The following is a 27,633-nucleotide window of genomic DNA, read 5'->3' as shown; positions in this document are numbered from 1 at the left end:
TTACGGTGCTCCGCCCATGCAGCCAGGCAGGACGGCAGCGGTGCGTGTCGTGCAAAAGAGAGCACCAACGGGCCGGCATGGGTGTGCATGCATATATACAATGGGCACATTATGTGTGTGCCTCGTGGGGTGAGGTGAGGGCGAGAGTCCATGCAAGGGGACACACACACACAGAGAAGGACGAGTGTGTGTGCGGGCGGTGCACAGCTCTCTCTCCCTCACTCTCACGCGGCCACCACCGCAGCAGCAGCCGCACACGCAACAAAAAGCAAAAGAGGGGAGGTGGAGTGGAGGACCGCGGTGCTGCCGTCGGTGTCACCAGTCTCGTTTGTCTCACGTGTTCGGGTGGTGTTCGCCGGTGACTTCTCGGAATCCCCCTGAGTGGCCGTCGGTGTGGAAGTGGCGTTACCAGCTGGGCGTGCTTCATGTGTTCTTGCGACGTCGGTCGGTGTACGGCTGCTCCTGTCAGCCAACTCACCACCACCACCAGGACCACCGCCTGTGAAGGCCGGCGTTTCAGACAGCTGTTCACTATTGACCGGGTCTGTCTGCGGGGGTTTCACAGGCTCTGGTGCAGCACCTGGTGATCCTTGCGCCTGCCCCTGCTATGCGCTGGCAGCAGAACTTGACGACGGCAATGGCGAGGCAAAAGTGGCGTCTGTGGTTGCGGCTGCAGGCCGGCCACGAGGGGTGACGCCGGAAATCCCAACCGCCGTTTTGTTTACGCATTTCTCAACTTCTGTATCGTTGTGCGCGGGTAACGTGGCATTTACACTCGTAATGAAAGACATTCGACAAGATACTCGAATCATGTCCAGCACTCCCTCTGCGAGCTTTTCGATAGCCTCAGTCACCTCCTCTGGAGTCATCGTTTCCTCCGCATTGTCACGATGCGGAGCACTCGATGAAGTCTCCGCCGCATCACACAACCAGGCACCGCACCACAGAACGCAGAGGGCACACACCAGCAGCACACGGCCAGTCATCATCATCGCCATCACCCCTGTCACTTGCGTGCAGCCTTCAGCACAGACTAACTCCCCGTCAACGCAGAGTGAAGGCAAAGAAGAGACAAGTCACACAGCCACGCACCGTCCCATCCAGCGATGAGAGTCACGCACAACAACAATTGGGTGGGCGCCGTTCAACAACAATCAAAACAACAACAAACAAAAAACAAAAAAAAGAAGTGCTCCTCGCCCTTGCCCCGTTCCTCACACTCCCACAGTTACTATTACCGTTATTCTCTCTACTCAGTCCCTCACCAGCACGCCACGCTCACTTGAACACACGCCCCTCCAGCACAGGCCTCGGGATCGTCGGGCCCTCCCAGCACAGGTAGTCCGTGATGCGCTCCCGCTGCGCCGCGACGTCAGCGACCTCCTCCCAGTCGAACAGCTCCGTGTCCTCCACGTCCTCCACAATCGCCGGCATGCCCCGGCCGCGGAACACCCACAGCGCCACAATGTCGTGCCGCCTCTCCTCCCCAATGATGAGTGCAACGCCAAACGCGTACTTGCGCACGTGCTCCATGCGCTGGAACCACCCGCGGATCAGGTTGGCCGTCATGAACTGCATCTTGTTGTCCTCGTTGTACTTGTAGCGGCACCAGAACGTCGTGTAGCCGGCGGCGTCGTAGTGCTGGAAGAAGTACGGCGCAGCAACCGTGCGGGTGTCCGTGTTGCTGTACTCGCGCTTGAATGCGTCCAGCACGAAAGGGCTCGGCGGCAGTTCGTCCAGCGGGTTCGGCTTCTTCTTCTCCCTCGGCGCCTCGTCCTCTTCCTCCGCACCATCAGCAGCAGCAGCGGCAGCCTTCGGCTTCTTCTCTGCCCGGGCGGGCGCAGCCGCGTCCTTGCCCTTTCGCTCCGCCTTCACGGGCCCGAACGTCGCACCCTGCGACCGCAGCACCTCCACCGTCTTCGGCTGCTGCATCACCGTGTTGTACAGGCGGTACGCGTTCCGGTACTTCTTCGTCAGTGCCTCTCCCTCCGCGCCGTTCAGACGGTAGTGCCATTGCAGCGCAAACGCAACCGCCACGTCCGCAACCGTCATGCGCTCGCCCACGAGGAATGTGCGCGTCTCCAGCCACGCCTCCAGCGCACGCAGTACCTCGTGCACGCGGTCCATCGCGTTGGCGGGCAGCGGCTCGCCACGGAAGGCGTGGTGCACAAACGGTGCGGAGGCAGCGTCCAGCTCCGTTGCCGAAAAGTCGAGCCACATGTCCACCTGGCTGCCCTCCAGCGGCGTGCGGCCGTACAGGAAGCCGCCGCTCCGGTCAAGGCGCGCGATGTGGCGCAGGATGGCGTTGGACTCGAACACACAGCCCTCCTCCGTCTGCAGCACGGGGTAACGGCCGCACGGGCTGCAGTTGCGGCAGTACTCCGCCGTCTCGTTCTCGCGGCCGTACTCGCACGCCTTCAGCGTCACCGCAACGTTGGCGAGGGCCGCAGCAGCCAGAAGCTTGTGCGTGCGTGCGTTCTCGGGGTTCACACCGCTCCACAGCGTGAGCGACAAGGCGTATGTGTGCTTGTGTGTATTTTAGTGTGCCGTGTGTTTTTCAGTGCTTACAGTTGCAAAGCAGCCGTCTGGCAGAAAATAAGATTTCAAAAAAAAAGTAGAGTAGGACAAAGCAATAGCCAATGTAAGTTTTTTTTTTTTTTTTTCTTAACGGCGGGCCTGTAGCAGGTGGTGAGGTGTCGTTACCATAATGGTAATGAGAATATGGGAATGTTCGGCAATGAATTGCGTGCGGCTGGTGTTGCATTGTTGACTCCTTCCCCATGTTTGTAAAAAAAAAGGAAATTAACTTGGAGTACGTGAAAAAGTAAAGTGTTGAGTACCGTTGTGTATGCACTTTCCCCTTTCCCTTTTTTGCCCTTCGTTAACGGTTTAAAGCGGCCAATGCATATCCGCAATGTTCTTCAAAGCAAAGCAAGAGGTGTTCTACACCAAAAAAAAACCAAAAATGGCAGTAAAAAAAAATGGTAAGAAGGGCCTTCAATAATATTTGACCGTGTAACTCCAGGCAGCATGGTGCACTTAGCTCTTTTTTATCACCCACAATCCTCACCGCTGGTTTTCATTTCCGAAAAAAATTCCTTTAGTTGACGGTTCACTCGCTTTTCCGCATGCGTTCGATTTGTCCGCCTCCGATGGGGTCGCCTTTGCTTCAAAACTTCATAATTCCCGTGTGTCTCTTCCACCTGCTCACTCCCACTCTTTTCCTCTCCCGCAGGTGTCGTGCCGGAGTCGTCAGGTCCGATTGAACTCTCATTTCCGTTGTGATGACGGCCGATGGGATTGTTGTTGATAGCGCCGTTGCTCGGCCCCGTGTCTGCAGTCTCTTCTAAAACATGTAGGTACTTCCCATCAAATGTTTTGGAGAGATAATGCCACAGTCCCATGGAACGTGTGAACCCCAAGTAACGACTCCCAAGCATTGAATTGAAGAGAGAAACATTTGAAATGGACACGGCGCTGCCCACTTCCTGTTGCGGTACTGTACTAGATCCCAACCCTATCATTTGCGTAATATGTACAAAGGCACCGCGCGATGCATCTTCTGTTTTTGGCGGCGATGACGTGGCAAAAACCATACAGCTATCAGGGACCTCTTTGTACCGTGACTGCTTTTCTCTATATTCAGTGGGATTTTTTTTTGTTGGCTGCCGTTGCTGCCGTAATCGCAGCCGAGCCACCATATTCCGCTCCATATCGATATTCACCTCAGCCTTCTTCTTGTAGTCTCTAGAAGATGTATTATAATGTCTGCGCATGGGATCTATGGTAACAAAGGGTATCTGGAGTCGAGGCGGCATAATCACCTTGCAGCCGCAATCATCACAATCCGTATATTCCTCAGTCCTATTTGACCTGCACAGCGTGATTGATGCCTCCCCAAAATTCGCTCGGTGGATGTCGGGTCGTGTCGTGACATTATTCTCCCCAATTGTTCCGTTAAAAGCAGATATTCTTTTCGAAAATGACATTACCTTCCAATCTTCCTTATTGCGTTTCCGTACTGTTGTCTGATGCAGCGTCAGGTCACTGTCGGTGCGCATTGGGCAGTCCAGCGGCACGGGATCCGCAAAAGTGTCTAGTGCCAGCGCCTCGCGCAGCGCAATGAGTTCCTCCCTCGTGTACATTTGCCGTCTCATCGTCAGTCTATTCTACGTAGTACCCGCCGCTTGTTTCCTCTCCACAACCCGTAGCTATTGCTGCCGTTATCACTCCAGTACGACCACCCCTGGAGACAGAATGAAGAGGAAAATGCACCTCTCCTAGCCTCTCCCCAGTCAATTGCGTACACAAGTAATGTGCCAGTTTGAAAAGCAATAAAGTTTGGGGTAAAAAAAAAAAAAAAGAAAAGAAAAGAAAAGAATATATATATATATATATTCAGGGAATGCATGATAAAAAGAAATAAATATACACACTCGTATATATGCTTTAGGTCCATTATTTAGAATGGATATGCATGAAGATGGCAACACCATAAGAGAGGAAAAGAAGGGATCTACATTTCTTCTTCCTCTTGTTATATATATATATATATAACGGAATAGAGAAAATAAGATGGGAGATTTAGTCACATGAATGTGTGTGTGTGTGTGTCTTTCATTTACGTCATGCATATTTATATGTATGTAACGGTGACTTCACGAGAAACAGACAAAACATTCAATTTTTTTTTTTTTTTTTCATTTCACTTCTTCATCTTCGTTGGTGTTGTCTCCTCCTCCTCCTCCTCGCAGCCTTTTTTTTTTTTTTTCTTTTTCTTTTCTTTCCCCTTCCCCCTAATCCTCCGTTCCACTTTTGTGGTCAAACAGGGGGAGAAACAGCCCCCCCCCCGGGCAGGGGGCAAAAAAAAAAAAAAAAAAAAAAAAAGAATGAAAAAAAGAGAAAGGCCCCACGCACAAAATCAAAATTTAAAAGAAAACACAATGTTTTTGGGAAAAAAAAAAAAAAAAAAAAAAAAAAAACCAACCAACCAAACACACACATACACACTCACGTCATCCCACCTTTAATTTTTTCCTCGTTTTTTTCCCCCCCCCTTTTTTTTCTTTTTTTTTTTTTTTTCCCCCCCCCCCCCCTCGCCGCCTCGCACAGGCAACCACACACACATATTCCCCCTCTCTGCATGTCACAGTTGTATCCCACCACCGCCGGCATCCTTTATTATTGGCAAGCAGCGACTGCTTGGACGGGAAAGGAAAGTTGTGTGTGTTTGTGTGTGTGTGTGTGTGGGTTAACACAAACAAACAAACACACACAAGAAAAAAAAGGAAGAAAAAAAAAAAAAGAAAACTCATACATGTAATCATTTTCTTCCCACACACTTCTTCCTCGTTTCCTTTTCTTCATTCTGTGTCTCTGTGTGTGCCCAGAAGGGTGGGGAGGGCGGGGCTCAGGAAACATGTGAAGGCGATTGTCCTTTTTTTTTTTTTTTCCGTTTGTTCTTTGGAGTCTGTTTCAGGTTGTGTGGAACGTCTACGCATCTATTTTCTATTTCGTTTCTTTTTTTTTTTTTTTTTCTTGTTGTTTTTTATTATTTGGCTTTCAGTTTGCATAAATGTGTGGGCTGCGGTCTGGACAGTCCGCTGTGCAGGTACGAGAGAAGGCGAAAATGCCACCTTTCTCTTCTCTTCTCTCTCTCTCTTTTTTTTTTTTTTTTTTCCGTTTCCTCCCCACACCACCAGCAATAACCGAGACGTTTTCATTTTAATAAATCTCCCCACACGGTTCCTCTTCCTTTTCCTCATCGCATGTGTAAATTTTATTTATATGATTTTTTCTTGCCGTTCTCTCTCCCTCTCTCTCTTCCCCTCCCCCCCCCCTGACATTGCCATATTTTCTCCTTCGCCCTTTTATAACATTGGATGCTCTGTGCATGTTTTTTTTCTTTTCGTTTCTTTCCTTCCTTCCTTCCTTGATGAGCCGTCTTCACGTCGCCAATGACGTCCCATCACTTTCAACGCCCTCAGAACAATTCACTGCGAGAATTAAAAAAGATGGAAAAGAGATCGCTCACACCCCCGCGCGAGACGGGATGAATGGCATCGCATTAAAGTTAAGAGGTGCCGGACTTGTCTTGGCCATCCCTTGTGACGGTGACAACTTTATAGCCCTCATGTTGGTTGCAGGAGTCATGCTTGACGTCATTCCTAACATTGCGGGAAACATTGGCACCGCGAGATCCCATGCGGCCGGAAAATATGGCGAGTGGTCATCACTCCATCTCACTTGTTTCTTTTGTGTAGTTGGCTGCTGTGGCGTGGCGGAGAAAGTGTAACATTCCTTGGGCTCGTCCACGTATAGCCACCGCCTGGACGGTGTCGCTGCTGTTGTTTTCTTCACAGTTGCCCCTTCAGCTCCCAATCCCTCCCGCTTGCCATCACTCGGGGTCCAGGACCAAAGGTTGCTTTCTGCCGCTAAGAATATCTCTTGCGTGTCCTCCGCTGCATCACCACGCATTGCAGAAAAAGGTAGCGAGAATTGTCCCGTCTTCGATGTCGTCTCGCTGCAACTCTCCTGCCAGTGCTCTTGTTCTTGCGCTTGCTGTTGCTGTTGCGGTTGGTGGTGGCTTTCCCGTGGGGCGGCGGTGGTTGCTACAGAATCACCACGGGGTGCAGGCTCGTCAGGGGTCAGGATGTCGTCAAGATCACCGCTGCCACCATCGTATTCGCCTTCTTCTTCATCTAAAAGGGTGGTGCGGTAAGAAAAAAGCGTGCGATTCGTTGTGTACCTGCCGTCGTCAGCATCATCTTCCTGCTCCTTCTGCTGTTGTTGTTGCTGCTCTTGTAGTTGTTGCGGTGGTGGCTGTGGCTGCCCCAATGTAAAGTCATTCACGTCATTGTCATCCACAAGAGCACGCAGGAGGCTTCTTGGCGAAGTCGCACCAGGGGAATTCCACTCCGGCGATCCTGTTACCCGCATGCGAGCAAGGAATGCCTGCTGAAAGGACCGCAATGAGTCACGCTCCGTTTGACTGATCGTAACACACGGCGCTGGAAGCAAGGAGGAAAAGGGGGTTTCTTCCGAGTGTTCATTGCAACCCCCATTCAATGAACCTGCAACTGCATCATTCAAGGAATTGGCGTCACCCAACTGCCGAGGTGACGATGCCCGTTGCACGGCATCCCGAACATCCTGCAACATTGCCGTGACATCCGCATCGTCATCATCATCATAAGCGTTAGTATTAATATTATTATTATTATGTTTGCTATTAATACCGTCCTCCTTTTTATTTACATCCCACTTCTCATATTCTTCCAGTGGGTATATATATCCTTCGTACCCTCCTGCACCATCTATTTTCACACCGTGATTATATATTGGATAAGCTTCTTCATGCTGTGAAGCCTGCTCGCCTAGAAACGAATAGGACATGGCCCTTTCATTAGAATACGCATGGTCCGGTGTGGCTTCGTGTTGGTCCATGGGGTGAGGATAAAAAGGCATCATGTTGAACTGAGAGCAGCCCATTCCATGCATGTATGATTGATCTATGTAAGAATTAAAGCCACCATACCCCCAAAAATTCTCCTCCATCAAACCCATCAACTCCAGTTGTTGTTGTTGTTGTAGTGAGCAACAGTCGAAGGATGTGAAGAAACGCTGTGAACTCTGTTGCATTGCATCTCTCATTCTATATTGAAACCCTGGTTGGGTAAAACCCTGCTTGCTCCTCCTTGATGCAGAAAATGGGTCTAATACCCCCCCGCGTGGGGTGTGAGACAACATGGCATGTAATACCTCTAAGCTTTTGGGTGGCAAATCCCCTGAAAGAATAAGCGACATCACATGGGCATAAACATCAGGGAGACCCGTATAATCACCATCGGGGTTTGGCAACTCTCCCACAAAAAGCCCACTTTTCTTCTCCTCAGTTCCTTCTGGTGTTGATGATGTTGTGTCCATGCCGCTCCCTTCTGCCGCCGCATCCACACCATCTCCTTCCTTCTCCACGCCCACCTTGCATAAATTCACGTCACTTGAAAAAGGACCAGGACGCCTGCTAAAGTAAGATTTGCCACCATGTGGATTTCGTGATGCGTACATAAAAAGAATACGACTGACCTCTTCAATTGTTTTCGCATCTCCTCCTGAAACGCCATCGGCAGCCGTGCCGTTACGCTTTGCTCGAAGATCTTCTAAAGAAACCCCAGTCACCACTTTTGTAACGGTGGTGCTGGTGGCTTTGGCCCGTCGACGCACAGACGTACGATTTACCGGACGCGGATCTTCAGACGACGTTGCCGCCTCACCGCTTACCGGCACCACGACTGTTTCCATCGGCTTGGACGTTGTACACGTTGACCCCGTTTCCATTGTTGTCGTGGATGCTGTCAATTGCTGCTGAGCCGAACGTCGATGTCCCCGACGGCCCCCACGTCTGGTTCTCACCGGCGCTTCCCCATTGACCTCGGTATTCAGTTGACTGTTGCTTCTCACCGGCGCCTCCTCGTTGACCTCGGTATTCAGTTGACTGTTGCTTCTCACCGGCGCCTCCTCGTTGACCTCGGTATTCAGTTGACTGTTGCTTCTCACCGGCGCCTCCTCGTTGACCTCGGTATTCAGTTGACTGTGGCTTCTCACCGGCGCTTCCCCATTGACATCGGTATTCAGTTGACTGTTGCTTCTCACCGGCGCCTCCTCGTTGACCTCGGTATTCAGTTGACTGTTGCTTCTCACCGGCGCCTCCTCGTTGACCTCGGTATTCAGTTGACTGTGGCTTCTCACCGGCGCCTCCCCATTGACCTCGGTATTCAGTTGACTGTTGCTTCTCACCGGCGCCTCCTCGTTGACCTCGGTATTCAGTTGACTGTTGCTTCTCACCGGCGCCTCCTCGTTGACCTCGGTATTCAGTTGACTGTTGCTTCTCACCGGCGCCTCCTCGTTGACCTCGGTATTCAGTTGACTGTTGCTTCTCACCGGCGCCTCCTCGTTGACCTCGGTATTCAGTTGACTGTTGCTTCTCACCGGCGCCTCCTCGTTGACCTCGGTATTCAGTTGACTGTTGCTTCTCACCGGCGCCTCCTCGTTGACCTCGGTATTCAGTTGACTGTTGTCTTGTGTGTTGGAGCAGTCATTCTTGCCCAGGGACGGGGATTGGTTTCCCATACCGAGCTCCATCTCTCTCTATCCAAGATGTAGACCCCTCCCCCCTCCTCTCCTTTTTTTTTTTATGTAATAAAAAATAATATTATAAATGTATATATATATATATAAGTATGCACGTGTGCGTTTTTTTTTTTTTTTTTTTTGCCTTGCCACAAGGAGGAAGGAAGGGAATGGAGAAAAAAACCAACAACAACAAAAAGAAAGAAATGGAGAGCGAGAGAAAAGGGATGAAAACAGACAAAATGCCAGGCGTTTGCCCGGGTACACGGAGGGAGTGATCAAAACAACAACAACAACAACAACAGAGAACCATCCAAGTTCAGAGAAAATGAAATTGGACTTAACAAACTCTACAACATCCTCCTACTGGAAGAAAGTGCCTCATTTTCCCTCTTGTCCTTCTCCTTCTTATCATCATCACCATCAGAAAAATTGTTTACATCTGCCAATCTCGGTGCGGGTGTGCCTGCGAGTGTCACACGCCTGTTTGAACCTCTTTTAAACGTGTCGACAATGTCACCTAGGCGCGTTACCTTTGGCCATTGGCGCAACGCCCCATCCATCAACCAACGCTGTGCCTGTGCGAGCAGCAAACCCCACGTCGTTGTACCGTTCTCAACTACTAGCGCATTCCATGAAAATTCCTTTTGCTCCAGCCTTTTGGGAATCATCAATGTATACATCCCTAAAAGTTCCCACAGCAAATCGGGTTTTTGGCGACTGAAGGTTAGAAATACCGTAAGACGGGAAAAATGAGCCTGATCAATAAACAATAGCGCCGGCCCCTCGTGTGTTTCGCTTTGATTGAAATAATTAACAATTGGAATTGCAGAAGAGGAAGTCAGGGACGTATTACCAACGGAGATCTCTGCGGTACAATTCTCAGGCTCTTGCATCCTCGCCATTAGCCTCTGTGAGAATTCGTGGTGTGAGACCGGTGTTGATGACAAGGCTTCTGAAACCAGCGTTGTCTTGCTGCCATTATTCTTGAAAAAAGAGAAGAGTCCACGGTACTCTTGCCAAAGCGACACCACAAGTTGATCAGATAAATTCAAAACAAAAGGAGTAAATACAAAAGATAACTCCGTCACACGTGTCACACCGCTTGGTGACATCATAGCAGCATACACCGCCTGGAAATCCTGCTGTGGTACCTCTTCACCTCTCCAAAGCCAGCTTAGAATCCTACCACCCGTAGACACCTCTGTCGCGTTTGAAGTTGCCGGGTTCGCGCGGTGCAGCACAACAATCACCTGCCTGCGTACATCTACAACCTGCAGTCGCTTCAGGATTATTGAAATGGCGTGGGTATTGCCTGCAACAAGGGTTTGCACCTGCAAATCTCGCATTACCAGAGACAAATGTGGCTTATCCCCGGTAGATTGCCCCTCCATGAGCCACAACAACTCCAGTGATGGAAAAGAAATTGTGCGCCCCACACTTCTATGCCACGCGTCATCAAAAGAGGTATGTGGTGGGAAATTTTCATCCGTAAACAGAATTGTCACACGCTGCGCATTCCGTGTGCTTATACAGGCCCGAAAACTAAACGTGGAAAGCACGTTTTCTGTAAGTTCAGATGTGTGGCGCCGTTGAACCTGATAACTTCCCCGTGAGAAGTCCACCTCAAACCATGCCCCCTTGAAACCAATAACGTGCAGAGATATCACAGGATCTGTGCGATAGTCCTCCCATAGAAAAAAACGGTTCTGACACGGGGGAATAACGGTGCGACGTTGGCTTCCTTTTTGCCGCACCGCAAGCGTTACGCTGCGCGCTCGATTCTGAATCACCATGTTTGTAGAATGAATGCTTTTGATCACAACAGCCAAAACGTTGTCAATATGCTGCACCGTCACGCTGATACGGCCCGTGACAAAAGCCACATCTTCATCAAATTCAGGGCAATCTGATGATGACTGTGGTAATAACGAGGACGATCTGTGATTCGCTATTCTCGCTCCATAGAAGACGCTTGGAACCGCTGGCTGACGCTTAAGAGAAGCCCACAAGTTAAACACCGCGTGGCCAGGACCATCTACAGAGATGGATGCAGTGCGATGCGCTTCATAAAATTCTGCAAGATTTTTATGTCGCACAGTATCAGAAAAGAGCGAGGTGACTGACGGCACAGCATCCTCCAGAGTGTCCTGGAATGATGCCATGTTTCCAGTTGCCGTGCCAATGCAGCTAAATTGATGCTCGCCTGGCCGCAGCGTCAGGAACGGCAAAGAATCCGTATCCGCTTCGGATGCACGTGGTGATCTTTGTTCACGAGAAGACAGCTTCTTCAATGACGGCATCTTTTTCGCAACAGGAAATGTAAAATGAACTTTCAAACGACGGTTAGCATTGTTGATAAACACCCAACGTGGGGTGAGAAGCAGCACCGCGGGTCGTCCTTCTTGAACACGAGGGAACTGGATAACATAGTTGCAGCTTCGTGTGACACCACCCACCATGCGGCGCGGTGACTCTGCAACACCATGCGATCCCACCTGCGTCGGAATTCCCTCGGACCATTCCTCATCCAGACCAATCTTTAATAAGGCAACCGTGAATTCTGCCGGACGAGAACCAATAAGAAAAGGAAGACCCCGTGATGGCGGAATACCGGTGTTCATCGACTGCCCTGCTGTGAGGTGGCGTGAAGTGTAACTGTCTTTCAGTAAAATGGGGTACTCCGTGAGATTGATCACCCAATATCCAACAGACAATATGATCGTTCGATGCAGCACAGTTACTTGCACATAAAATGAACGCTCGCTTGAGTCACACAACTGAATAAGACATGGCTCTCGCCCTACCCTCCTTTTAAGCGAGCTGCATACCTTTGTAGTCCTTTCGGTTTGCACTGTCTCTCCACCTGTCTGTGTGAAGCTCAGACTCAGCAAGAGACCGCTGCTGTAGGAGCAGCGACAAATGGAAAGAGCACCTTGATGTGGAAGGGCTCCGTGTTCTCCAAGACTTATGAGTCGCCGTCGCGAAGAACGCCTTCTCCAGTGAGGCCATCGTGAGGATGGTTGACCACTATTAGCAGTAATACTACTGCCTCTTTCACCATCATTACTAGTACTGCTCACGCTATCATCCCGATGGTTCAGCAGCCTCTCCTCCTCCTCCTCCTCCTCCTTTTCTTCTTCAGTTCCCTCTTCCTGCCAGAGCGACAGTTTTATAGGGACCCCAATATGATTAAGAACCGTCATACGGGGAAGAAGATGGATGACAGTGGAGCCGCTCTCAGGAAAACGACGCAGTGCAATAAAGACAGACACTGGCAAAAAACCGCTGTTTTCCCGGTTTGACACTGCATTTCCAATTCGTTGAAACGCCAAGACAACGCCAGTTTCAAGAGAGGGCGTACTGAATGACGTACCATAAACATCCCCATCCAGCGAAAAACGGAGCTCTAACCGATTGCATAAAGCAACAAGAGGATACTCCGAGTTTGGAGGCACGATCCAGAAGTCTTCACTCATCGGTGTCTCCTCTGAATCAGCTAGAATATACTGACGTACCTCGATCATCATCCCAATGCCATTGTAAAGGGATCTCCGAGAATGAATACGGACAATGACTAAACCCGCCTCATCTATTCCCCCAAATGAAGCCATTGGCAACTTTCGAAATGGGGGCAATAAATTTGCCTGATTGGTCAAATTAAGAGGCTTCGCACCACGGTCACCATATTGTTGACATCTGGCATTCACAGAGGACAAAGGTGGCATCCCCTTCTGTATCCCTTCCGTCTCTACACATGAGATTACCACAAGCAGATCATCCAATACAAGACCAAAGGCACGACCGTACTGCAACTGACTTGCCACAACATGACAGTGTTGCATGTCTCTACGTAATCCCTCATTATTTCTTACATGACGTCCATTTTCATTCAGCTCAATGCAATGCCGAGGGTATAGGTAAACTCGAACATCTTCCGCCCTGTTGAACGGCAGTGTGAGATCCACTGCGGTGGAGGAGGGTAATGGCACAATTTCTCCATTTTCCAAATCTTTTCCAACAAAGAGATAAAAAACATCATCAAAAACATTTATAAAACGATGTGTCGCGGTGGAAACGGGATTCAAAATGTTAGAAAGACCTATCGGAGGTGACGCTTCCTGCGCATGATGTGAAAGTTCAAAAATGGTAGAATAAAACTCTGAACATTCACGGTGGATGTGCATCATCTTGGAAAGCAATAGGTGTGAGGCATACAAAACAAAGCCGTCACACTGCAGCTCGACCTGCTCCGTACGAGTCCTTCTTGACCAAGAATGAACTGCCTCAAGGGATATCACAGCCTTTGGTGGTATGAGTGTATCCCAGCGACCCTTGCCGTAAACCCGTATATTGAGCTGCTGGCTCTGCAACAAGGTTGTTCGACTCGTGCAAAACATGTTCACCTTCCACACAATATCGGCTAGTGACAGCTGTACCAGTGGATACTTGAGATTACTTAATTTCACCTCCATCATGGGCAGGAATAAGGCCAGTGAAAGTACTGGCATTTTGTTTGTTGGCTCCTCATTCGGCGCCTCGCCCCTTTGGCGAGCATCACCGCCCTCCTCGTGTTGATCTCCACGCATACCCACCGAATTCCACCCCAAGACGTGCTCAATTTGCAATCTGTACTCTTGTTCCGTTGGTGCAAGCTGGAATGATATAACATGCCGCGCAAAAAGAAAAAGCTCGCGCGCCATAATACTCAATAACAACAAATCGCCCACCATGGCATCCACAACAACCCGCCCCAGAGAAAACGCAAACTGACGGCTTTCCGAGATGCAGAGATGAATAGAAACCGGAGCAATCAAAACATTATCCATCGCCGATGCACTCATGTTACTGTTACTCTTGGGGCTGCTGCTTCTGCTGACGGCGGTGGTGGTGGTGTTGGTTGTATTATTAGTGGTGGAATCCATGGTGCGTGTGACAACACTAAAGTTCTCAAGGGAAATCTCGCCTCGCTCAATCTTCTTACCATGCAGGCTTATCTTCGCTTCCACGGCAACAGTCGCCTTCACGATACCCTTTTGTCGTTCCGAAGATACATGTAGTACGACTGAATGAATTCCCGCATGCATTTTCCAGCGTTGAGGGCGCACACTTTCAATAACCCCATCCTCTTTCTGTTGCTTCTGCTCCTCATGATAAAAATGTTGCAAATTGTGCCTCTCGGTTGTGGCATAACGGACTTTAAAACATCGAATATAACTGCATTCACCCAGTGCTATGAATGGTAACAACAAGGCTTCCTCGCCCAAACGTTCTAGACGACGCATTCGAGTCTCTTCCGAGAGAAGACAAGGCAAAAAAAAACGACCATTGCAAAACGTCAATGAAATTCCTCCGTCAACCACCATCACAATCTCAGCTCCCGCTTTCCGTGGCGTCTCAATAAGAATTGAGTGGCCGTTCATCTCCACGTGAATATTGTTTGTATTCACGTTAGAGAACTGTAACACCGTTCCACCATTGCGGCTAAGCACAAGGTCGTTCGTCAATTCCCACACAGGTGTACCCACCGTTAAAACCTCCATCTTACGGTAATTGCCCTTCTTACTCCCGCTACGGTTGTCACCATTACCGCCATTATCACGAGTACTGTCTTCGGTATGGAAACGGCACAAAATATCACTTCCGCTTGGGTGTGTCGTCTCCCAGTAAAGTTCTGCAAGCTCCTCTGCAGGAGTCTTGATGAGGCGATCAAAACACGTCAACAAATCGGGTGTAAAAAACCTAGTGATCATCGATTGCACCATGTACACCATCTCGGGCACTGAAGGCATTGAATCAGAAGCACGCGATGTACTAAACTGCAAACCTGAAAGGGAAACGACACTTGTCTCGCGAAGAAAAGATAGTCTCACCTCATCCAACGCAAAAGAGGTCCCATTAGGAAAAAGATCAAAAATGATATTTGTGAGGTTTAACCACAATAAAGGTTTAAAATTTTTTCTGGCAGCATTTTTCGCCCGCCGTTCCGTGTCGACCGTGAGCCTTACCTTCGCCAACTCCAGAGAAAATTGCCAGGTAGGAGTTACATCACCACTCTGCACAAGAAATCCCGCACCGCTGAATGATGTAAGAGTATCCCCATTCCCACATGAAAACAAATATGACGCAGATGAGAGTGACTTTTTCATATCCAAGGTACCTTTACCTAGGGTCTCTACAGAAACGAAATCCCCTGATGTCCTTCTCGCGGGTCTTCTGAGTTCAAGTCTCAGATGGTACACAACTAGCTCAACAAGGCTCAAATAAGTGTCGAAAGATAAATTCATGTGAATAGGTGAGATTTTCACAAGGATCTTCCCTAAACGTGATTCCTCACTTGAAAGCGATATGTGCTCAATCAGCGGTACAGTCTCGCTGGCCTCTTGAAGCAATAGATCAACTGAACCCATGGACTCACCAAGTGGAGCTGCATCAAACCACTTCAACTGCACAACTCCATCCTTCAAGGTTAAGGCTCCATTACTTCTCCATGTAAACGCAAAAAGGGCACAATGAAGTTCCCCATAGATACCATTCATTCGACTGTTCCACCTAAAACCCAAATGCACCTCGTCGAACTGAATATTCATGAGTGCATAATTCAGCTCGGAAGTAGCAATAACATTTTCTCGTGGTGATAAAGGCAATGGTAAAGTATTAGAACAAAAAAAATTGTGGACCTCCATGAATTGATGTAACAGCAACGGTAGTTTCTTCTCGGTGATATGCAAAAAAACACCACCAATATGTAGCATGACAGAATCCATATCTGATTTTTTCTTTAGTGTTATAAAGTCTTCTTCAGTATCCTGATTTCCCAATACCTCTAAAATAGCAGTAGCCTTTTTAACTGTATGGAGATGATCCCACAACACTGTCATTTCTTGATTTTCAATCGCCCTTAAGGATGCATCATACAAGAGTGATATACCCACCATGGTTCCCTCAAAGTTCCCATCTTTTTGTATCATGAAATCTATACCCTCCCATGATACGAATGCCACATCAAACAAAGAGGGAGAATACACTAGAAAAGGTGCAACATTTATTTTTAAAACACGTTCATGTCTAGGGCTTATCTCCACAGTAACTTGTTGCGGCGACGAGAAATCAAACGCAGCATTTACAATCTCAATAAATTCATATGCCTCTTCAAAAGAAACCATAAACGGCATCATATCAGCCGCACAAGATGAAGGTTTTGCGCCAATTGGGGTTTTAAACATCTGAGGTATTTTCATCATGTCTTTTCCCCTCATCACTATACTGAATGCTTCCTTCTGCTTCTCCAAATCATAGGTAACATCTTGCCTTAACTCCACCAACAAGACATTATTTTTAGAGAGTACGTTCGATGCACAACTGCATGATGATTTCATAACTCTTGGTAATCCTGTTATCAAGAATAATTCCATCAAAATATGACCTTTAAACCCATCAAAAGACCAGTTTGCCTTGCAAGAAGAAAAACTTGTTCTCACAAAAAATTCCGTGTTACTAGAAAGATCACTCAATTCCTTCTTGTACCAGGGATGATAAAACATTATAATATTTTTTGCATCAAGTTTAATAATGGTTCGATGAGGCCAAAGTGGAGCGGAATAAACTTCTTTATTAGGTTCCCTTAGACCAAAATGCAACCTAGACCCTAAACTTCTCAACCGATATAGTGCTGATCCATTTCGATTAAATTGATGCAGAAACTCATGTAATGCGGGTAAATGGAAAGTAAAATAACGTTCCACAACAAATAAAGATGCCGTAAGTGTGGAATATTTTTCCTCCGTAACCAACTCCATCGGTGGTCTCCAATCCATGACAAGTTGTAATACTCCTTTATTGGAATAGGAAGGGAGGATTAATGTAAACTCATCCACACTACATAAAAAACAACGTCCAAAGGTGACAGTAGTGTTCATGTGGGTGTCTGGAAACCGCTTAAATTCCACCAAGAGGCTTTCTTGACCATTACAAGACAAACGAAATGGCAAATTCCACGTGCCAGAAGATTCTCCAAGAACATCAAAAGATAAGTTGCTACATGAAATAAGGACTTCAAGTGAGGGAATCATCACGCTTTCATCAAGGAACACAGGTGGATTTATTTCGGCAGGGAACAGCATTGCGAAAAGTAGATCGTTCAAAAATTCAACTAAATCCACAAGTCTATTGTCAACAATGAGATGTCCCTCTTCAAATGTAGCAGATACTATTAAATCACTATCCGAATTTTTCAGGGGACCATCCAAAAAAATTTCCTTCTTATTGGTTCCTCCAAGAACCATTAAGTGCATATTTGTATCACTTAATACTCCATCACATGCCATTCCTATACAACTAGCCCTCAATATCCAGGTTGGGCCCAGTGATAAATGAATGGCAAATTGCCGTATTTTTAAAAAAGTACCTTCCCCAGGTAATGTCACCATAAAAAAAGGTGATTTCAATTCAAATATATTCATTGTTTCTGTAGAATATATTGTATCCCTTTTCCGTAACCAATACATAATCGGCTCGTATATAACCATCATATCTTGTATCATGTTTTTCAATACATAAAAACTATAAAGATCGCCACATATGTAGGACTCCTCAATAAAAATGGAAGAGTCTGTTGTATAGGGTAGAAAGACGTTCTTTAAATCAATAAACGGTGAATTAGAAATCTCACTCACGAATAAACGAGAACATCTCCATTGAACCTCAAAACTTAAGTCCTCAAAGCAAACCTCTAGCTTCCCCAACTTTAACGCCGTATTTCCAATGTTCACTTGAGTTTTCAGTGGATAAGCCACATCGTGGAGCGAATACAGCACAAAATTATCCCAACCAAGTGCATTTTCCGACTCAAGCATGTAAAATTCAGCGATCAGCTTTCCCGCAATGCATTGGTTATATCGAATTTTAAAAGAAGTCAAAACGAAAGAAAGATCCTTATTCTTACCATTTCGCAAATAGGTAACAACAACACCTTTGGTGGTTTTAGTTCCATCAATAATAAAAACAGTATTGACGCGATTGAAACCTGAAACTTCTGAAAAAGCTTGAATTGAATACGCAGAAAAAAGAATCTGAAGTAGATCAGCAGAGCGAGATACTCGAAGAGACATATCTGTCAAATCGATATTAAAATGCATGTTGTGTCCCCTAAGAAAAAGAGGCAGTTTAGGAACTCCAAGAGAGATAGATACTTCTAACTGCATTGGGGAATTCACCACGCTATCTTTCAGCACCTCCACAACGGCTACCTTGTAACCAAATCCTCGATCGGAAATTGTATCCCCATAGTGTCGGGGAAAAACCCTTCCAGTTAAACGAAACTCTTCCAAAGTAAACCTTGCTTCTTGTCGAATCTGAATGAGATATCCGATAGAAAAAGAGCTCAATGCTTCTTCCAATATCGTTTTATTCACATCAATTCCAAAAAGCCAAGGAGCCCCTAGGGTCAAGAGATAATGCTTGTAATACTCTTCCGAATGACACTTCCATTCTTGGTATGTGGCCCAATGAAATGCTGTTCTTTTTACGCAACCCCGTGTATTTGATATAATTCGATCTATGCTATACCTCCACCAAGCGGCACAACTTCCGGGTATGACAGTACTTGGTTTTTCTATTGGTCGCAACTTCTTTTCATCCTTGTCACATGGCCAAAAAGAAACAACATATGAAGTCATCATCAATAATCCCTGAATTTTTTTAAAGTCCAAATCTATTCCACAACTATGAACCAAAATAAATGCCCCAAGTTGCAACTTAGGAGGTTGGAATTGTAAAGATCCAAATGCTCTTCCTGAAGAGGGTTTTAAAACGTAACCAAACTTTTCTACCTCCTTTTCCATTCCTTTAATTAAAAAGGATGTAAAAGAATGCAAGGAATCCGTGCGCCATGATCGATTAGAAGTTTCTATACAATCCAAAGAAGCTACAGTAAAAGAAAGCCCTTGAAACAAAATAATCCGATAAAGGTCGCATTCATCATCTGTGACAAAAAATGGCTCATTCATAGCGTTGGCCGCGATACATGACAGATATTGTAGCCTTATTGTAGCACTGAGAGGAGAGGTTCCTATTAGTTCATACCTCACCGTAAAATTTTTAACAACTAATTTCATATTACGAAATATAACCCATTTAAGTCTTTCTAAAAACCCTTGACGTTTAGTTTCGGTATTCCCTTGTGATTTATATCGAATGGCGTCCAAAAGTTCAACTATTCTTTTTTTCCCCTCAAGAGGATTCCCCTCGTCATCAGCAACTTCCTCTTGAAAATGGTTTTTAAAAACAGCCAGAACATCCTCAAGAAAAAGTTCACATTGGCATGAATATAGTGCTGTCCAGGGAACAGTCAGCCGTAACCGTCCCACACTGGCCCTTTCTAAAGGAATAGATGCCCTTAAAAATGCTGTGATATCTGTGCTTAATTCAATATCCTTTAGTTCAATGCAACCTTTTAAAATGCTTACCGAGATGGAATTTCTGTTCCAATGCTTGGTAAACCAACGTATATATGTGCTAAGCCACGAGCTTATGTAATTGGCAATGAACATTCAGGATATTTGTTCGTGGAGGCATCAATACCAATCTTCCCTCATACTTTGGTGTGTTTGTGTATATATGATTGAATATTTGCGTTTTTATTTAGGTATAAAGGGCAAAAAATAAAATAAAATAATGATCTCCCATAGAAAAAAAAAAGAAAAAATTTTTTTAATCATTTCAATATAATGACAAGCAAAGAAAACAAATAAAAAAAATGGAATTAAAAATTTATAGTAGCTGATAGAGACCTTTATAAAATAATGATAATAAATAAACTATAATCCAAAGTATTTCAGCAATGACTCTTCAAAGAAACAACTCTGAAAAGGGTTTGCCACAATAAATACATGTTTCCGAAGGCCGATCAGGGTGTTCGATATATTCCAGTAAGCCATTCGTCTCATTTATTCGTTTAGCGCTAAAATGAACTGTTCTTCGAAAGTTTTTTGTGCCTGGCAAAGAGTTGTACTGATAACCATGCTCAACTCCAAGATGCATCATGGCAGATGCATCTGGTGACAGATGAGCCACATAGGAGTACATCAAATTCTTTCCGGTAAAAAGATGCCAATGCGCCTCCAGAAAATCTGTTCCACATCCTTCTTTACATACATATACCCTTCCATGAGCCATACGTCGCAAGGTAAAGTGTCGTCCTTCAAAGAGAAAATTTCGCACTCTTCCTGTACTTAGAAGAGTTCGCCTCGATTTTTCTATTAGGTTCTCCACCAATGTGTAGTCACCGGGATAAAAGGCATTTATAAGGGTTGGGGGTTCGCTCCCAGTTGTCTCACCCTGACGTTTTTCCGCATCCCGTTGGATTTCTTGAAGAACTTGCTGGCGTCTTTCTTCTCGTTCTCGATTTACTTTAGTTTCTGGTGGAACGAAATGCATTTCTGCTTCTTTTCTCTGTCCTTTTTCTATACGATCTTCCAAGTGCGATAGAAAATAATCTGCCTCCTTGATATTTTCAGTATTTCCTGTAAAAACATAAATTGTCTCTGAATTGGCTTTTTGCGTTCGCTTAAACCCTATGCCTGCGAATAAGGCTTCTACTACACTGTTTGGCAGTGGGTTTAATGTATCACGGATAAACTTATTCTCTTCTCGGACTACATGATACTTTGGATTTTCAGGTTCCAATACAATATTCGCCAAAAGACGACGAAATACTGTCGAAATCGCCCTGTTGAGAGCATCGGGTGGAGAACGCTCCAAAATCCAATCTGCTTCCGCAACATCCATTGAGCTAAATACAGTACAACACAAATAAATAAATGGAAAAAATAAAGAAGTAAAAAAGAAAATCCAGAACCACAAACAAAGCATCCGTCGCACGCCAGAAACGCCAATTACATTCACCCAATCGGCAGGACCGGCTGGAAAATAACAAATTCGTATAATGGATTCTCTCCGCGAACCTCTGACAACACAGGCCCGCAGATCCAAAAATAAAATGAAAAACCTTCCACGCACCTCGGAACCTTTGATTTCATTCGGGCCCTTTTCCAAGCGTCGATGCTGAAAAAACTACGACGGGCGGGGATCGAACCCGCGATCTCTCGCGTGTGAGGCGAATGTCCTAACCACTAGACGACCATCGCAACGCTGAGAATTATTTCACAAAAACAAAAAAATAGAAATTCATTTTTTATGAAATATTTTGCGTCATGGAAAAGTTTTCTCGGTTATACATCCGATATGGTATAACGGTTAGAACACCTGGCTTTCACCCAGGAGATCCGGGTTCGATTCCCGGTATCGGAACTTTTTTGGTCTCAAAACGCTATTGAGAAGTCTAATGACGTATGTAACTTGAAGGGACAGCCGTCGCCGCGATAGCTCAGTTGGGAGAGCGTCAGACTGAAGATCTGAAGGTCCCTGGTTCGATCCCGGGTCGCGGCATAAGTTTTTCCCAAACTTTTTTATTTTTTCATGGACGAGAATTGAAAAAAAACAAACAAGCGAACGCCAGCAGCACCGATCCTGGGCGATGTTGCCGTTGTTTTTCCGCGTGTTTCTGCCACGGCGTCCTCTGGGAAAAGCGAAAACGGCAAAGAGGAAGCCGCAAGCGCCAACAACACACCGCAAGAAGCAAGCATTTTTCGGTAACCTCGCGGATTTTGGGATTTATGCCCTGCAACGGGCTCTGGAAACGGCAATCTCTTGCGAAACCGTGGGGCGTTAGTTCATCAAGGACTGCAAAAAAGCACAGCAGCCACGCCGGCCGCGACCACGGAACAAGGCGTGCGGGAAAAAAAAGGGCATTGTGCGGACGCTACCGCCACCCGTCGTGGCGCCGATTTCCGCGCCGCAAAGGGTACCACGACGCGAATTTCCCGCAGAATAGTTGGATGGAATGCGGGTTTCCATGTAACGCTAGGGCGCGCACGAAAAAGAAAAAAAGTCTATTTGGAAGGCGTCGATCACTGCAAAAATGTTTACCACCACAAAGCCTTGCAAAAGACATTGCCAGAAACGCGCCCTGCCATTGGAAGCTGTGCCCCTGCCCTGATTATCTGATAGTTAACCATCCCGTCGCGGTAAAAGAGTCACTTTATCGCAAAACACGGACACAATTCTATGGCAAGCCAAAATACAACAGCGCTTTCCCCACAGAACGGTTGTTGGCACATGGCCGAACGCATAGAACACCGCCCGGAAAAAAACACCTTCTGCTGGGGCGCAGCTGCCACACCATAAAGCCCGTAGGCACGAGTTACCGCAACGCGCGCCATACAATCGATTCGAGAGAAATAAAAAAAAAAGTGACATAATAAAGAACCGCGCTCGCCACGGAAGGCGTGGTGCACAAACGGTGCGGAGGCAGCGTCCAGCTCCGTTGCCGAAAAGTCGAGCCACATGTCCACCTGGCTGCCCTCCAGCGGCGTGCGGCCGTACAGGAAGCCGCCGCTCCGGTCAAGGCGCGCGATGTGGCGCAGGATGGCGTTGGACTCGAACACACAGCCCTCCTCCGTCTGCAGCACGGGGTAGCGGCCGCACGGGCTGCAGTTACGGCAGTACTCCGCCGTCTCGTTCTCGCGGCCGTACTCGCACGCCTTCAGCGTCACCGCAACGTTGGCGAGGGCCGCAGCAGCCAGAAGCTTGTGCGTGCGTGCGTTCTCGGGGTTCACACCGCTCCACAGCGTGAGCGACATGGCGTATGTGTGCTTGTGTGTATTTTAGTGTGCCGTGTGTTTTTCAGTGCTTACAGTTGCAGAGCAGCTGCACGGCACAAGAGGAGCAAGAGAAGGCAACGGCAAAGAGATACAGATAGCACACAAGGAGATTACTCATATCGTCACACACACACACACACACACACAGCCCGCGGAATGAGTAAAACCAACCACAAAACAAGTAAAGCAATAAAAAATAAGATAAAGCGTGGGGCAACCAGCACACACACTCTCATTGCTCCCGTAAAGCAAAACACACACACAGAGGGAGAGAGAGAGAGGTCGCCCACTCAATGCAATAAAAACAAAACAGAAACAGTTACGGTGCTCCGCCCATGCAGCCAGGCAGGACGGCAGCGGTGCGTGTCGTGCAAAAGAGAGCACCAACGGGCCTGCATGGGTGTGCATGCATACATACAATGGGCACATTATGTGTGTGCCTCGTGGGGTGAGGTGACGGTGAGGGGTTAAGACACATTATTGAGGACAATCCTAGGTGTATCATCAATTACGCCTAGTACTCGTGTGCCGTTAGGACTGATTGTTCTATTCATGGTCGAATATGTTTTGAGTTCTTTCAAACCCCTGTTACTCTAATATTACTGGAGGAAAATGGAGGAGGAAGCCTTCTTGTTATCATGCGGGCCGAGGTGCTCTCTGTGCGCAGCTTGTTTTTGGTTGCCTTCCCATTTCTCGGTCCACCATCGACATGTTGGTGACAATACTTTGCTGCAAGGAGCGGCGAATAAAGGCAGCTCGAAATCACATGCCTTGACGCGGGAGCCGCAACGGAAAAATGAGTTTTTGGAGTCTCGCGGGATACAGGCATCCTTTGCCTACGTGGTGCCAGCAGAAAACCCCGCAGACGGCATATCGCGTGCTCGCGTGTTTACACTTCAGGACTTGGCGAAGGGAAGCGGCGGGGTCTTGTGGCAGGAGGAGTCCAAAGTTTGCCACTTCGTGAGTTATAATATATCTAGTACTAACAAAGTACATCGTGTCATGACAGTGGCAGTCCGAATATATATTCTTGGAGCAGACACTGAGGAGGTGGCGAACCCACGGCCTCCCTATTTAACTTTTCTCTTCATCCGTCATGTTTGACTTCTTTAGATCATTTCAGGATCCGGCCAGCAGCCCAGCCCAATATTGCTTTGTATAGGCGGTTGTGGGTTGTTATCTCTGCCACTGGGACGTTTGGCATGCAGCAAACTGCGGTGGGCGATTAATAGCTATTTGCTTCTATACGAGCACCTGTGAAGGGGTGTTTGTTCTCTGGTTGCCGGAGCTTTTAGTGCGTGCGAGACGTCGGCGGTTGCTTGTTTATTTTCCATTATTTATTTATTTATTTATCGTGAGGCGCTGTTTTGCTCGATGGGACGCAGTGTTAGGAAGGAGAACTGTTTGCGCAAACTGGCGTCACGCCGTGCGGTGCGCTTATTGGGAGAACAGCGGCTCTGTTGAACAAATGTTCAACTTGACGGCAAAATAATTTTGTCGGGATGCCGGTGGTAGGAAAAGATGTGCTTAGCCCAACACCTGAAAAAGAGTGGCACCATTATTTTGAGTAGAATCCGCTTTTGGTTTAGAATTTATGGCCATGAGGGTGTAATTTCCTCTTCGGCAATTATGGAAATGAAAAGCGACGTTGTTGAACTCAACAATAGTCCTTTAATTGTGTAGCTCCTTGTTGCATTGTTTCTCGGCGGCGGGGGATCATCGTTCCATCGTGCTAGCTCGGTGGCATGGCGTATCGTGTGCGTTTCACGCCCTCTCCGGGGCCGGGACCTCCTTTTACGTTTCCACTCGGCAGGGCGGACGTGCTCGAGGACGGTGGCCGGCGTGTGGGTTATGGAATTTATTTGGAAAAAAACACGATGAACAAGCAGCAGAAACGCAATGGACTCATATTTGGCACTGGATTCTGGAAATTTACATTGCGTTCCATCGATTTGGAAAGTTGGTTTATGGAACTTGTCTTGGCGATGCGAGCTTGGGATTCTTGCACGTGCCGCATGCTTGAGGAATGGGCGTGTGGAAAATAATTCTTTCCCGATCTTATACATCGTTACCGGAGGCATGGCGTTTTCAAGGCGCGGATCCACGTTGCCTTCCGATGCAGCCGACGAAAGGCGACACACGCATGGAGCCCGCTGGAGAAACCGCTTTTGAAGTGATTTCGGGCCGTTTTTCACCCACCGAGTGAATTTCCATCTCTTTTCTCCTGCCCATAGATGCGGGTTTCTGCGAGAGACTTTTTTCTGTAATTGAATACCTATATGGGTGGTGAAATCTCCTTCTCCAGCGCACCCGCTATTTCCTTTGTACTATATATATATGGAGAAAGAGAGAGAGGGAGGCTCTGTATTTGGTTTACGAATGGGAATGCGAACTGGAAAAGAAGACACTGTGACCCTCTTTCTACGAGGTCCCCACAACCTTATTATTGCTGCATGGTTTATTCTCCCTTTCCTGAGGGGCTTCCTTCTGCCCTTTAGGGGAAAGCATACAATCAAACGTAACATGAACGAAATTATTACTCGCTTCTTTAGTTGCTCCTCACACTGTAAGCCTGAGGTTCTGGGCCGCATCCTTCACGACGTCGAGAATTTGTGCAACACCTTCCATTTCTACTGTCGTGACGCCACTTGGGGAGTGACACAACAGGAAAAACTTTGCATCTATGGTGGGCTTCCCATTACTATTAAGAAGAGCAACAGCGACCACACTTCTTTAACCCCAGACGGCCGTGAACAAGCGCCACCACATCGTTATGTCTTGCCCTTGCAGATATGGCTGACGCGCTTGTACCCCATTGAGCCTCCTCTGGTGTTTCTCCTCAGCGCGGAACAAGGCTGCAGGATAGCGAGCAACCACAAATACGTTGATGCTACCGGACGTTGTCACACGCCGGAGCTAGCAGCATGGCATCCAGTTTCATCCTCACTTTGTGATGTCGTCAAGAAGCTGTGCCAGTTGCTGTCAGCTGAGGGCTTAATCCCGCTTTGTTTTGGTGAAGAAGGCGTCAGCTCACCATCAAAAGGCCATGCGACAGCAGTCTCACAGCGATTGCGTCATGGATTAGAAAATGGTGACGATGATAAACAGACGGATGAGCATGAGAGGTGCGTGGTGTGCTTTTCTCCCAAGGAAACGGTGCTCGTTCCATGTGGACATTATTGCCTATGCGATGCATGCGCAACAAATGTGACTCATTGCCCTCTGTGTCGTGGGTCGGTCAAGTTCCGTCAGCGTGTGTTTTCATGACAGTGAAGGGGTCGTCTAGTTGAAGAGAGAGACAAAAGCCGAGACGCCACAAAGTACTGTCGGAAGTTATTCACGCAGTGAAACGATCCCAAATGGCAATGGCACAACGGTAAAAAGAAGAGAAACATCCGCAGTGATATGTTGTCTTTGTCCGCTGAAGCCTTGACAATTGCAAAGAACTTCCCTGAATTTCTCTCAGGCTCCTTTGGTGTAAATTGGATTTTATTTTCCGCATTCATTCGAGGCAAAACAACAGTGGACCGCTAAAGCATCGTTCTCATTTTGGTTGATGCCAAGCATTTGGACCGCCCCAATCGCGTTGCCACCCGCAACCAGCGTCTCTGGGAGGTGGCGGGCTGGTGACGAGACGTCCCCGCCGCCCGGAAACACGCGCAGCACACGTGTCCTCCCATGAGAGGGCGGCGTTTGACGCGGAGTGGGGCCGACATGATGGCGCCGCGCCTCCCATGGGCCGAAGCGCGGCGGCGAAATGAAACAAGGAGGAGGGGATACGCGGAAAAGAGGGAAGCGCGGCGGCCAGGCAGAACGGAATAAAAAGCCCTTGCGGCGAAGGAACGCCCCGCGAGCGGGAGTAAAAAGGTCGTCACGGGCAAGTGCCTTCCTGCGGCGCGGCCATTTGTTCCACCCGGGCCACGAGGTGTCGCAAAACGCTTTTAGCTGGCGGATCTCACGAGCAGCTGGAGGCATCAAGTATCCTCAAACAACGGCCACCGAAGTCTTCGCGGAGAAGTTATAGGAATCGCCCCTGATGAGAGTGTCTTCACGAAGAACCTCCTCATTCATTGCCTAGTTTTTCCGCCCGGCTATGCCGATCCCGCGGACAACGATTCCGACGGTAGCCACAAGGGAAAAGAGCAGATTTACGTTCAATTTGGGTTGGCAAGAAAATGTCCGTCACCGCAACCTTCTCCACTGCTGCACCAATATGCCCACAGCCGCCGATTTGGGTTTCCAGAAGATCGTCTGTTCCGACGCCGTGGGAGTGCGTGAGTGCTATCCGCTTCTCTCTCCGCCGTTGCTTTCTTTGGACGCTCTTGTGCCGCACAGCCGCCCTGCAAGTATAGGCATTGACAGACACACAAGCACATGTAAATACGCACAGACACACACACACACACAAACGCAAACACACGCCACGTCGTACATGCTTTGGAGCGGCGTGAACGCTGAAAACGCACGTACGCAGAAGATTCTGGCTGCGGTGGCTTTTGCGAGGGGGAAAAAAGCCTGCATTTCATTTTTCTGACATGTTGCTGGTGTGGTGTTGGCGGCATGCAGCTGATTGGGTGGTGTGTCATTGAGGGTGCCTGGGGTACGTGCGTATCGCCTCCCGCACACCAGCTGCACGTGCTGCCGTCTCTCTTTTGCTGCTCATCGGCCGATGTGGGATTCTCTGGCTGTGTGGGGTGATGTGCGCCAGCGGCGGAGCGGGTGCGATGGAGGGACAAGAATTGAACGACGGACGGCAGCGTGTCGGTGTTTCGAGGGCGGTTGT

At 47.7% G+C, this 27,633-nt stretch overlaps 6 protein-coding genes, 3 non-coding genes and 2 pseudogenes across 9 annotated transcripts, besides 30 other annotated features; 3 read left to right on the top strand and 8 right to left on the bottom strand.

The window, feature by feature from the left end:
* Positions 1-1,155: a sequence feature (heterozygous, non-Esmeraldo-like haplotype).
* Positions 225-998, bottom strand: Tc00.1047053506459.299 (annotated as a pseudogene).
* Positions 1,156-1,955: a sequence feature (areas merged during assembly that could not be assigned to a particular haplotype. This can correspond to areas where the two haplotypes were merged or to regions with more than two copies in the genome that were merged during assembly.).
* On the bottom strand, positions 1,279-2,526 carry Tc00.1047053506459.290 (annotated as a pseudogene).
* Positions 1,956-9,455: a sequence feature (heterozygous, non-Esmeraldo-like haplotype).
* Positions 3,054-4,157, bottom strand: Tc00.1047053506459.280 (hypothetical protein, conserved; the record flags this gene model as incomplete). The annotated part of the gene is made up of 1 exon (XM_815305.1): positions 3,054-4,157. The coding sequence occupies one exon, from the start codon at positions 4,155-4,157 to the stop codon at positions 3,054-3,056; it is 1,104 nt and encodes a 367-aa protein (XP_820398.1).
* Positions 4,350-4,381: a microsatellite.
* Positions 4,757-4,786: a microsatellite.
* Positions 4,863-4,905: a microsatellite.
* Positions 4,955-4,982: a microsatellite.
* Positions 5,058-5,082: a microsatellite.
* Positions 5,222-5,249: a microsatellite.
* Positions 5,277-5,310: a microsatellite.
* Positions 5,517-5,550: a microsatellite.
* Positions 5,639-5,691: a sequence feature (GA-rich).
* Positions 5,806-5,839: a sequence feature (GA-rich).
* On the bottom strand, positions 6,031-9,141 carry Tc00.1047053506459.270 (hypothetical protein, conserved; the record flags this gene model as incomplete). The annotated part of the gene is made up of 1 exon (XM_815304.1): positions 6,031-9,141. The coding sequence occupies one exon, from the start codon at positions 9,139-9,141 to the stop codon at positions 6,031-6,033; it is 3,111 nt and encodes a 1,036-aa protein (XP_820397.1).
* Positions 6,782-6,831: a microsatellite.
* Positions 7,177-7,237: a microsatellite.
* Positions 9,183-9,237: a sequence feature (AT_rich).
* Positions 9,253-9,272: a microsatellite.
* Positions 9,283-9,352: a sequence feature (CT-rich).
* Positions 9,412-9,433: a microsatellite.
* Positions 9,456-9,509: a sequence feature (areas merged during assembly that could not be assigned to a particular haplotype. This can correspond to areas where the two haplotypes were merged or to regions with more than two copies in the genome that were merged during assembly.).
* Tc00.1047053506459.260 (hypothetical protein, conserved) lies at positions 9,480-19,679 on the bottom strand (the record flags this gene model as incomplete). Its single annotated transcript, XM_815303.1, has 1 exon — positions 9,480-19,679. The coding sequence occupies one exon, from the start codon at positions 19,677-19,679 to the stop codon at positions 9,480-9,482; it is 10,200 nt and encodes a 3,399-aa protein (XP_820396.1).
* Positions 9,510-20,950: a sequence feature (heterozygous, non-Esmeraldo-like haplotype).
* Positions 12,240-12,272: a microsatellite.
* Positions 19,978-21,000, bottom strand: Tc00.1047053506459.250 (hypothetical protein, conserved; the record flags this gene model as incomplete). The annotated part of the gene is made up of 1 exon (XM_815302.1): positions 19,978-21,000. One exon carries the CDS (start codon positions 20,998-21,000, stop codon positions 19,978-19,980), a length of 1,023 nt encoding a protein of 340 aa, XP_820395.1.
* Positions 20,951-22,152: a sequence feature (areas merged during assembly that could not be assigned to a particular haplotype. This can correspond to areas where the two haplotypes were merged or to regions with more than two copies in the genome that were merged during assembly.).
* Positions 21,203-21,275, bottom strand: Tc00.1047053506459.249. The gene has a single exon. It is a non-coding gene; the product is annotated as a tRNA-Val (tRNA).
* Tc00.1047053506459.246 lies at positions 21,367-21,438 on the top strand. Its single transcript has one exon. It is a non-coding gene; the product is annotated as a tRNA-Glu (tRNA).
* Positions 21,504-21,576, top strand: Tc00.1047053506459.243. The gene has a single exon. It is a non-coding gene; the product is annotated as a tRNA-Phe (tRNA).
* Positions 22,153-27,381: a sequence feature (areas not merged during assembly with more than two copies in the genome that could not be assigned to a particular haplotype).
* Tc00.1047053506459.240 (elongation factor 1-gamma (EF-1-gamma), putative) lies at positions 22,224-22,829 on the bottom strand (the record flags this gene model as incomplete). The annotated part of the gene is made up of 1 exon (XM_815301.1): positions 22,224-22,829. One exon carries the CDS (start codon positions 22,827-22,829, stop codon positions 22,224-22,226), a length of 606 nt encoding a protein of 201 aa, XP_820394.1.
* Positions 22,974-22,997: a microsatellite.
* Positions 23,309-24,012: a mobile genetic element.
* Positions 23,767-23,992: a mobile genetic element.
* Positions 24,184-24,203: a microsatellite.
* Tc00.1047053506459.235 (hypothetical protein, conserved) lies at positions 25,374-26,117 on the top strand (the record flags this gene model as incomplete). Its single annotated transcript, XM_815309.1, has 1 exon — positions 25,374-26,117. The coding sequence occupies one exon, from the start codon at positions 25,374-25,376 to the stop codon at positions 26,115-26,117; it is 744 nt and encodes a 247-aa protein (XP_820402.1).
* Positions 27,209-27,270: a microsatellite.
* Positions 27,382-27,633: part of a sequence feature (heterozygous, non-Esmeraldo-like haplotype) that runs on past the window's edge.

The sequence above is a fragment of the Trypanosoma cruzi genome, genomic scaffold (assembly GCF_000209065.1).
Source record: "Trypanosoma cruzi strain CL Brener 1047053516559 genomic scaffold, whole genome shotgun sequence".
Classification (NCBI taxonomy): domain Eukaryota; phylum Euglenozoa; class Kinetoplastea; order Trypanosomatida; family Trypanosomatidae; genus Trypanosoma; species Trypanosoma cruzi.
Note: the sequence above shows the minus strand (reverse complement) of the source record. Positions and strands in the feature narration are given on the sequence as shown.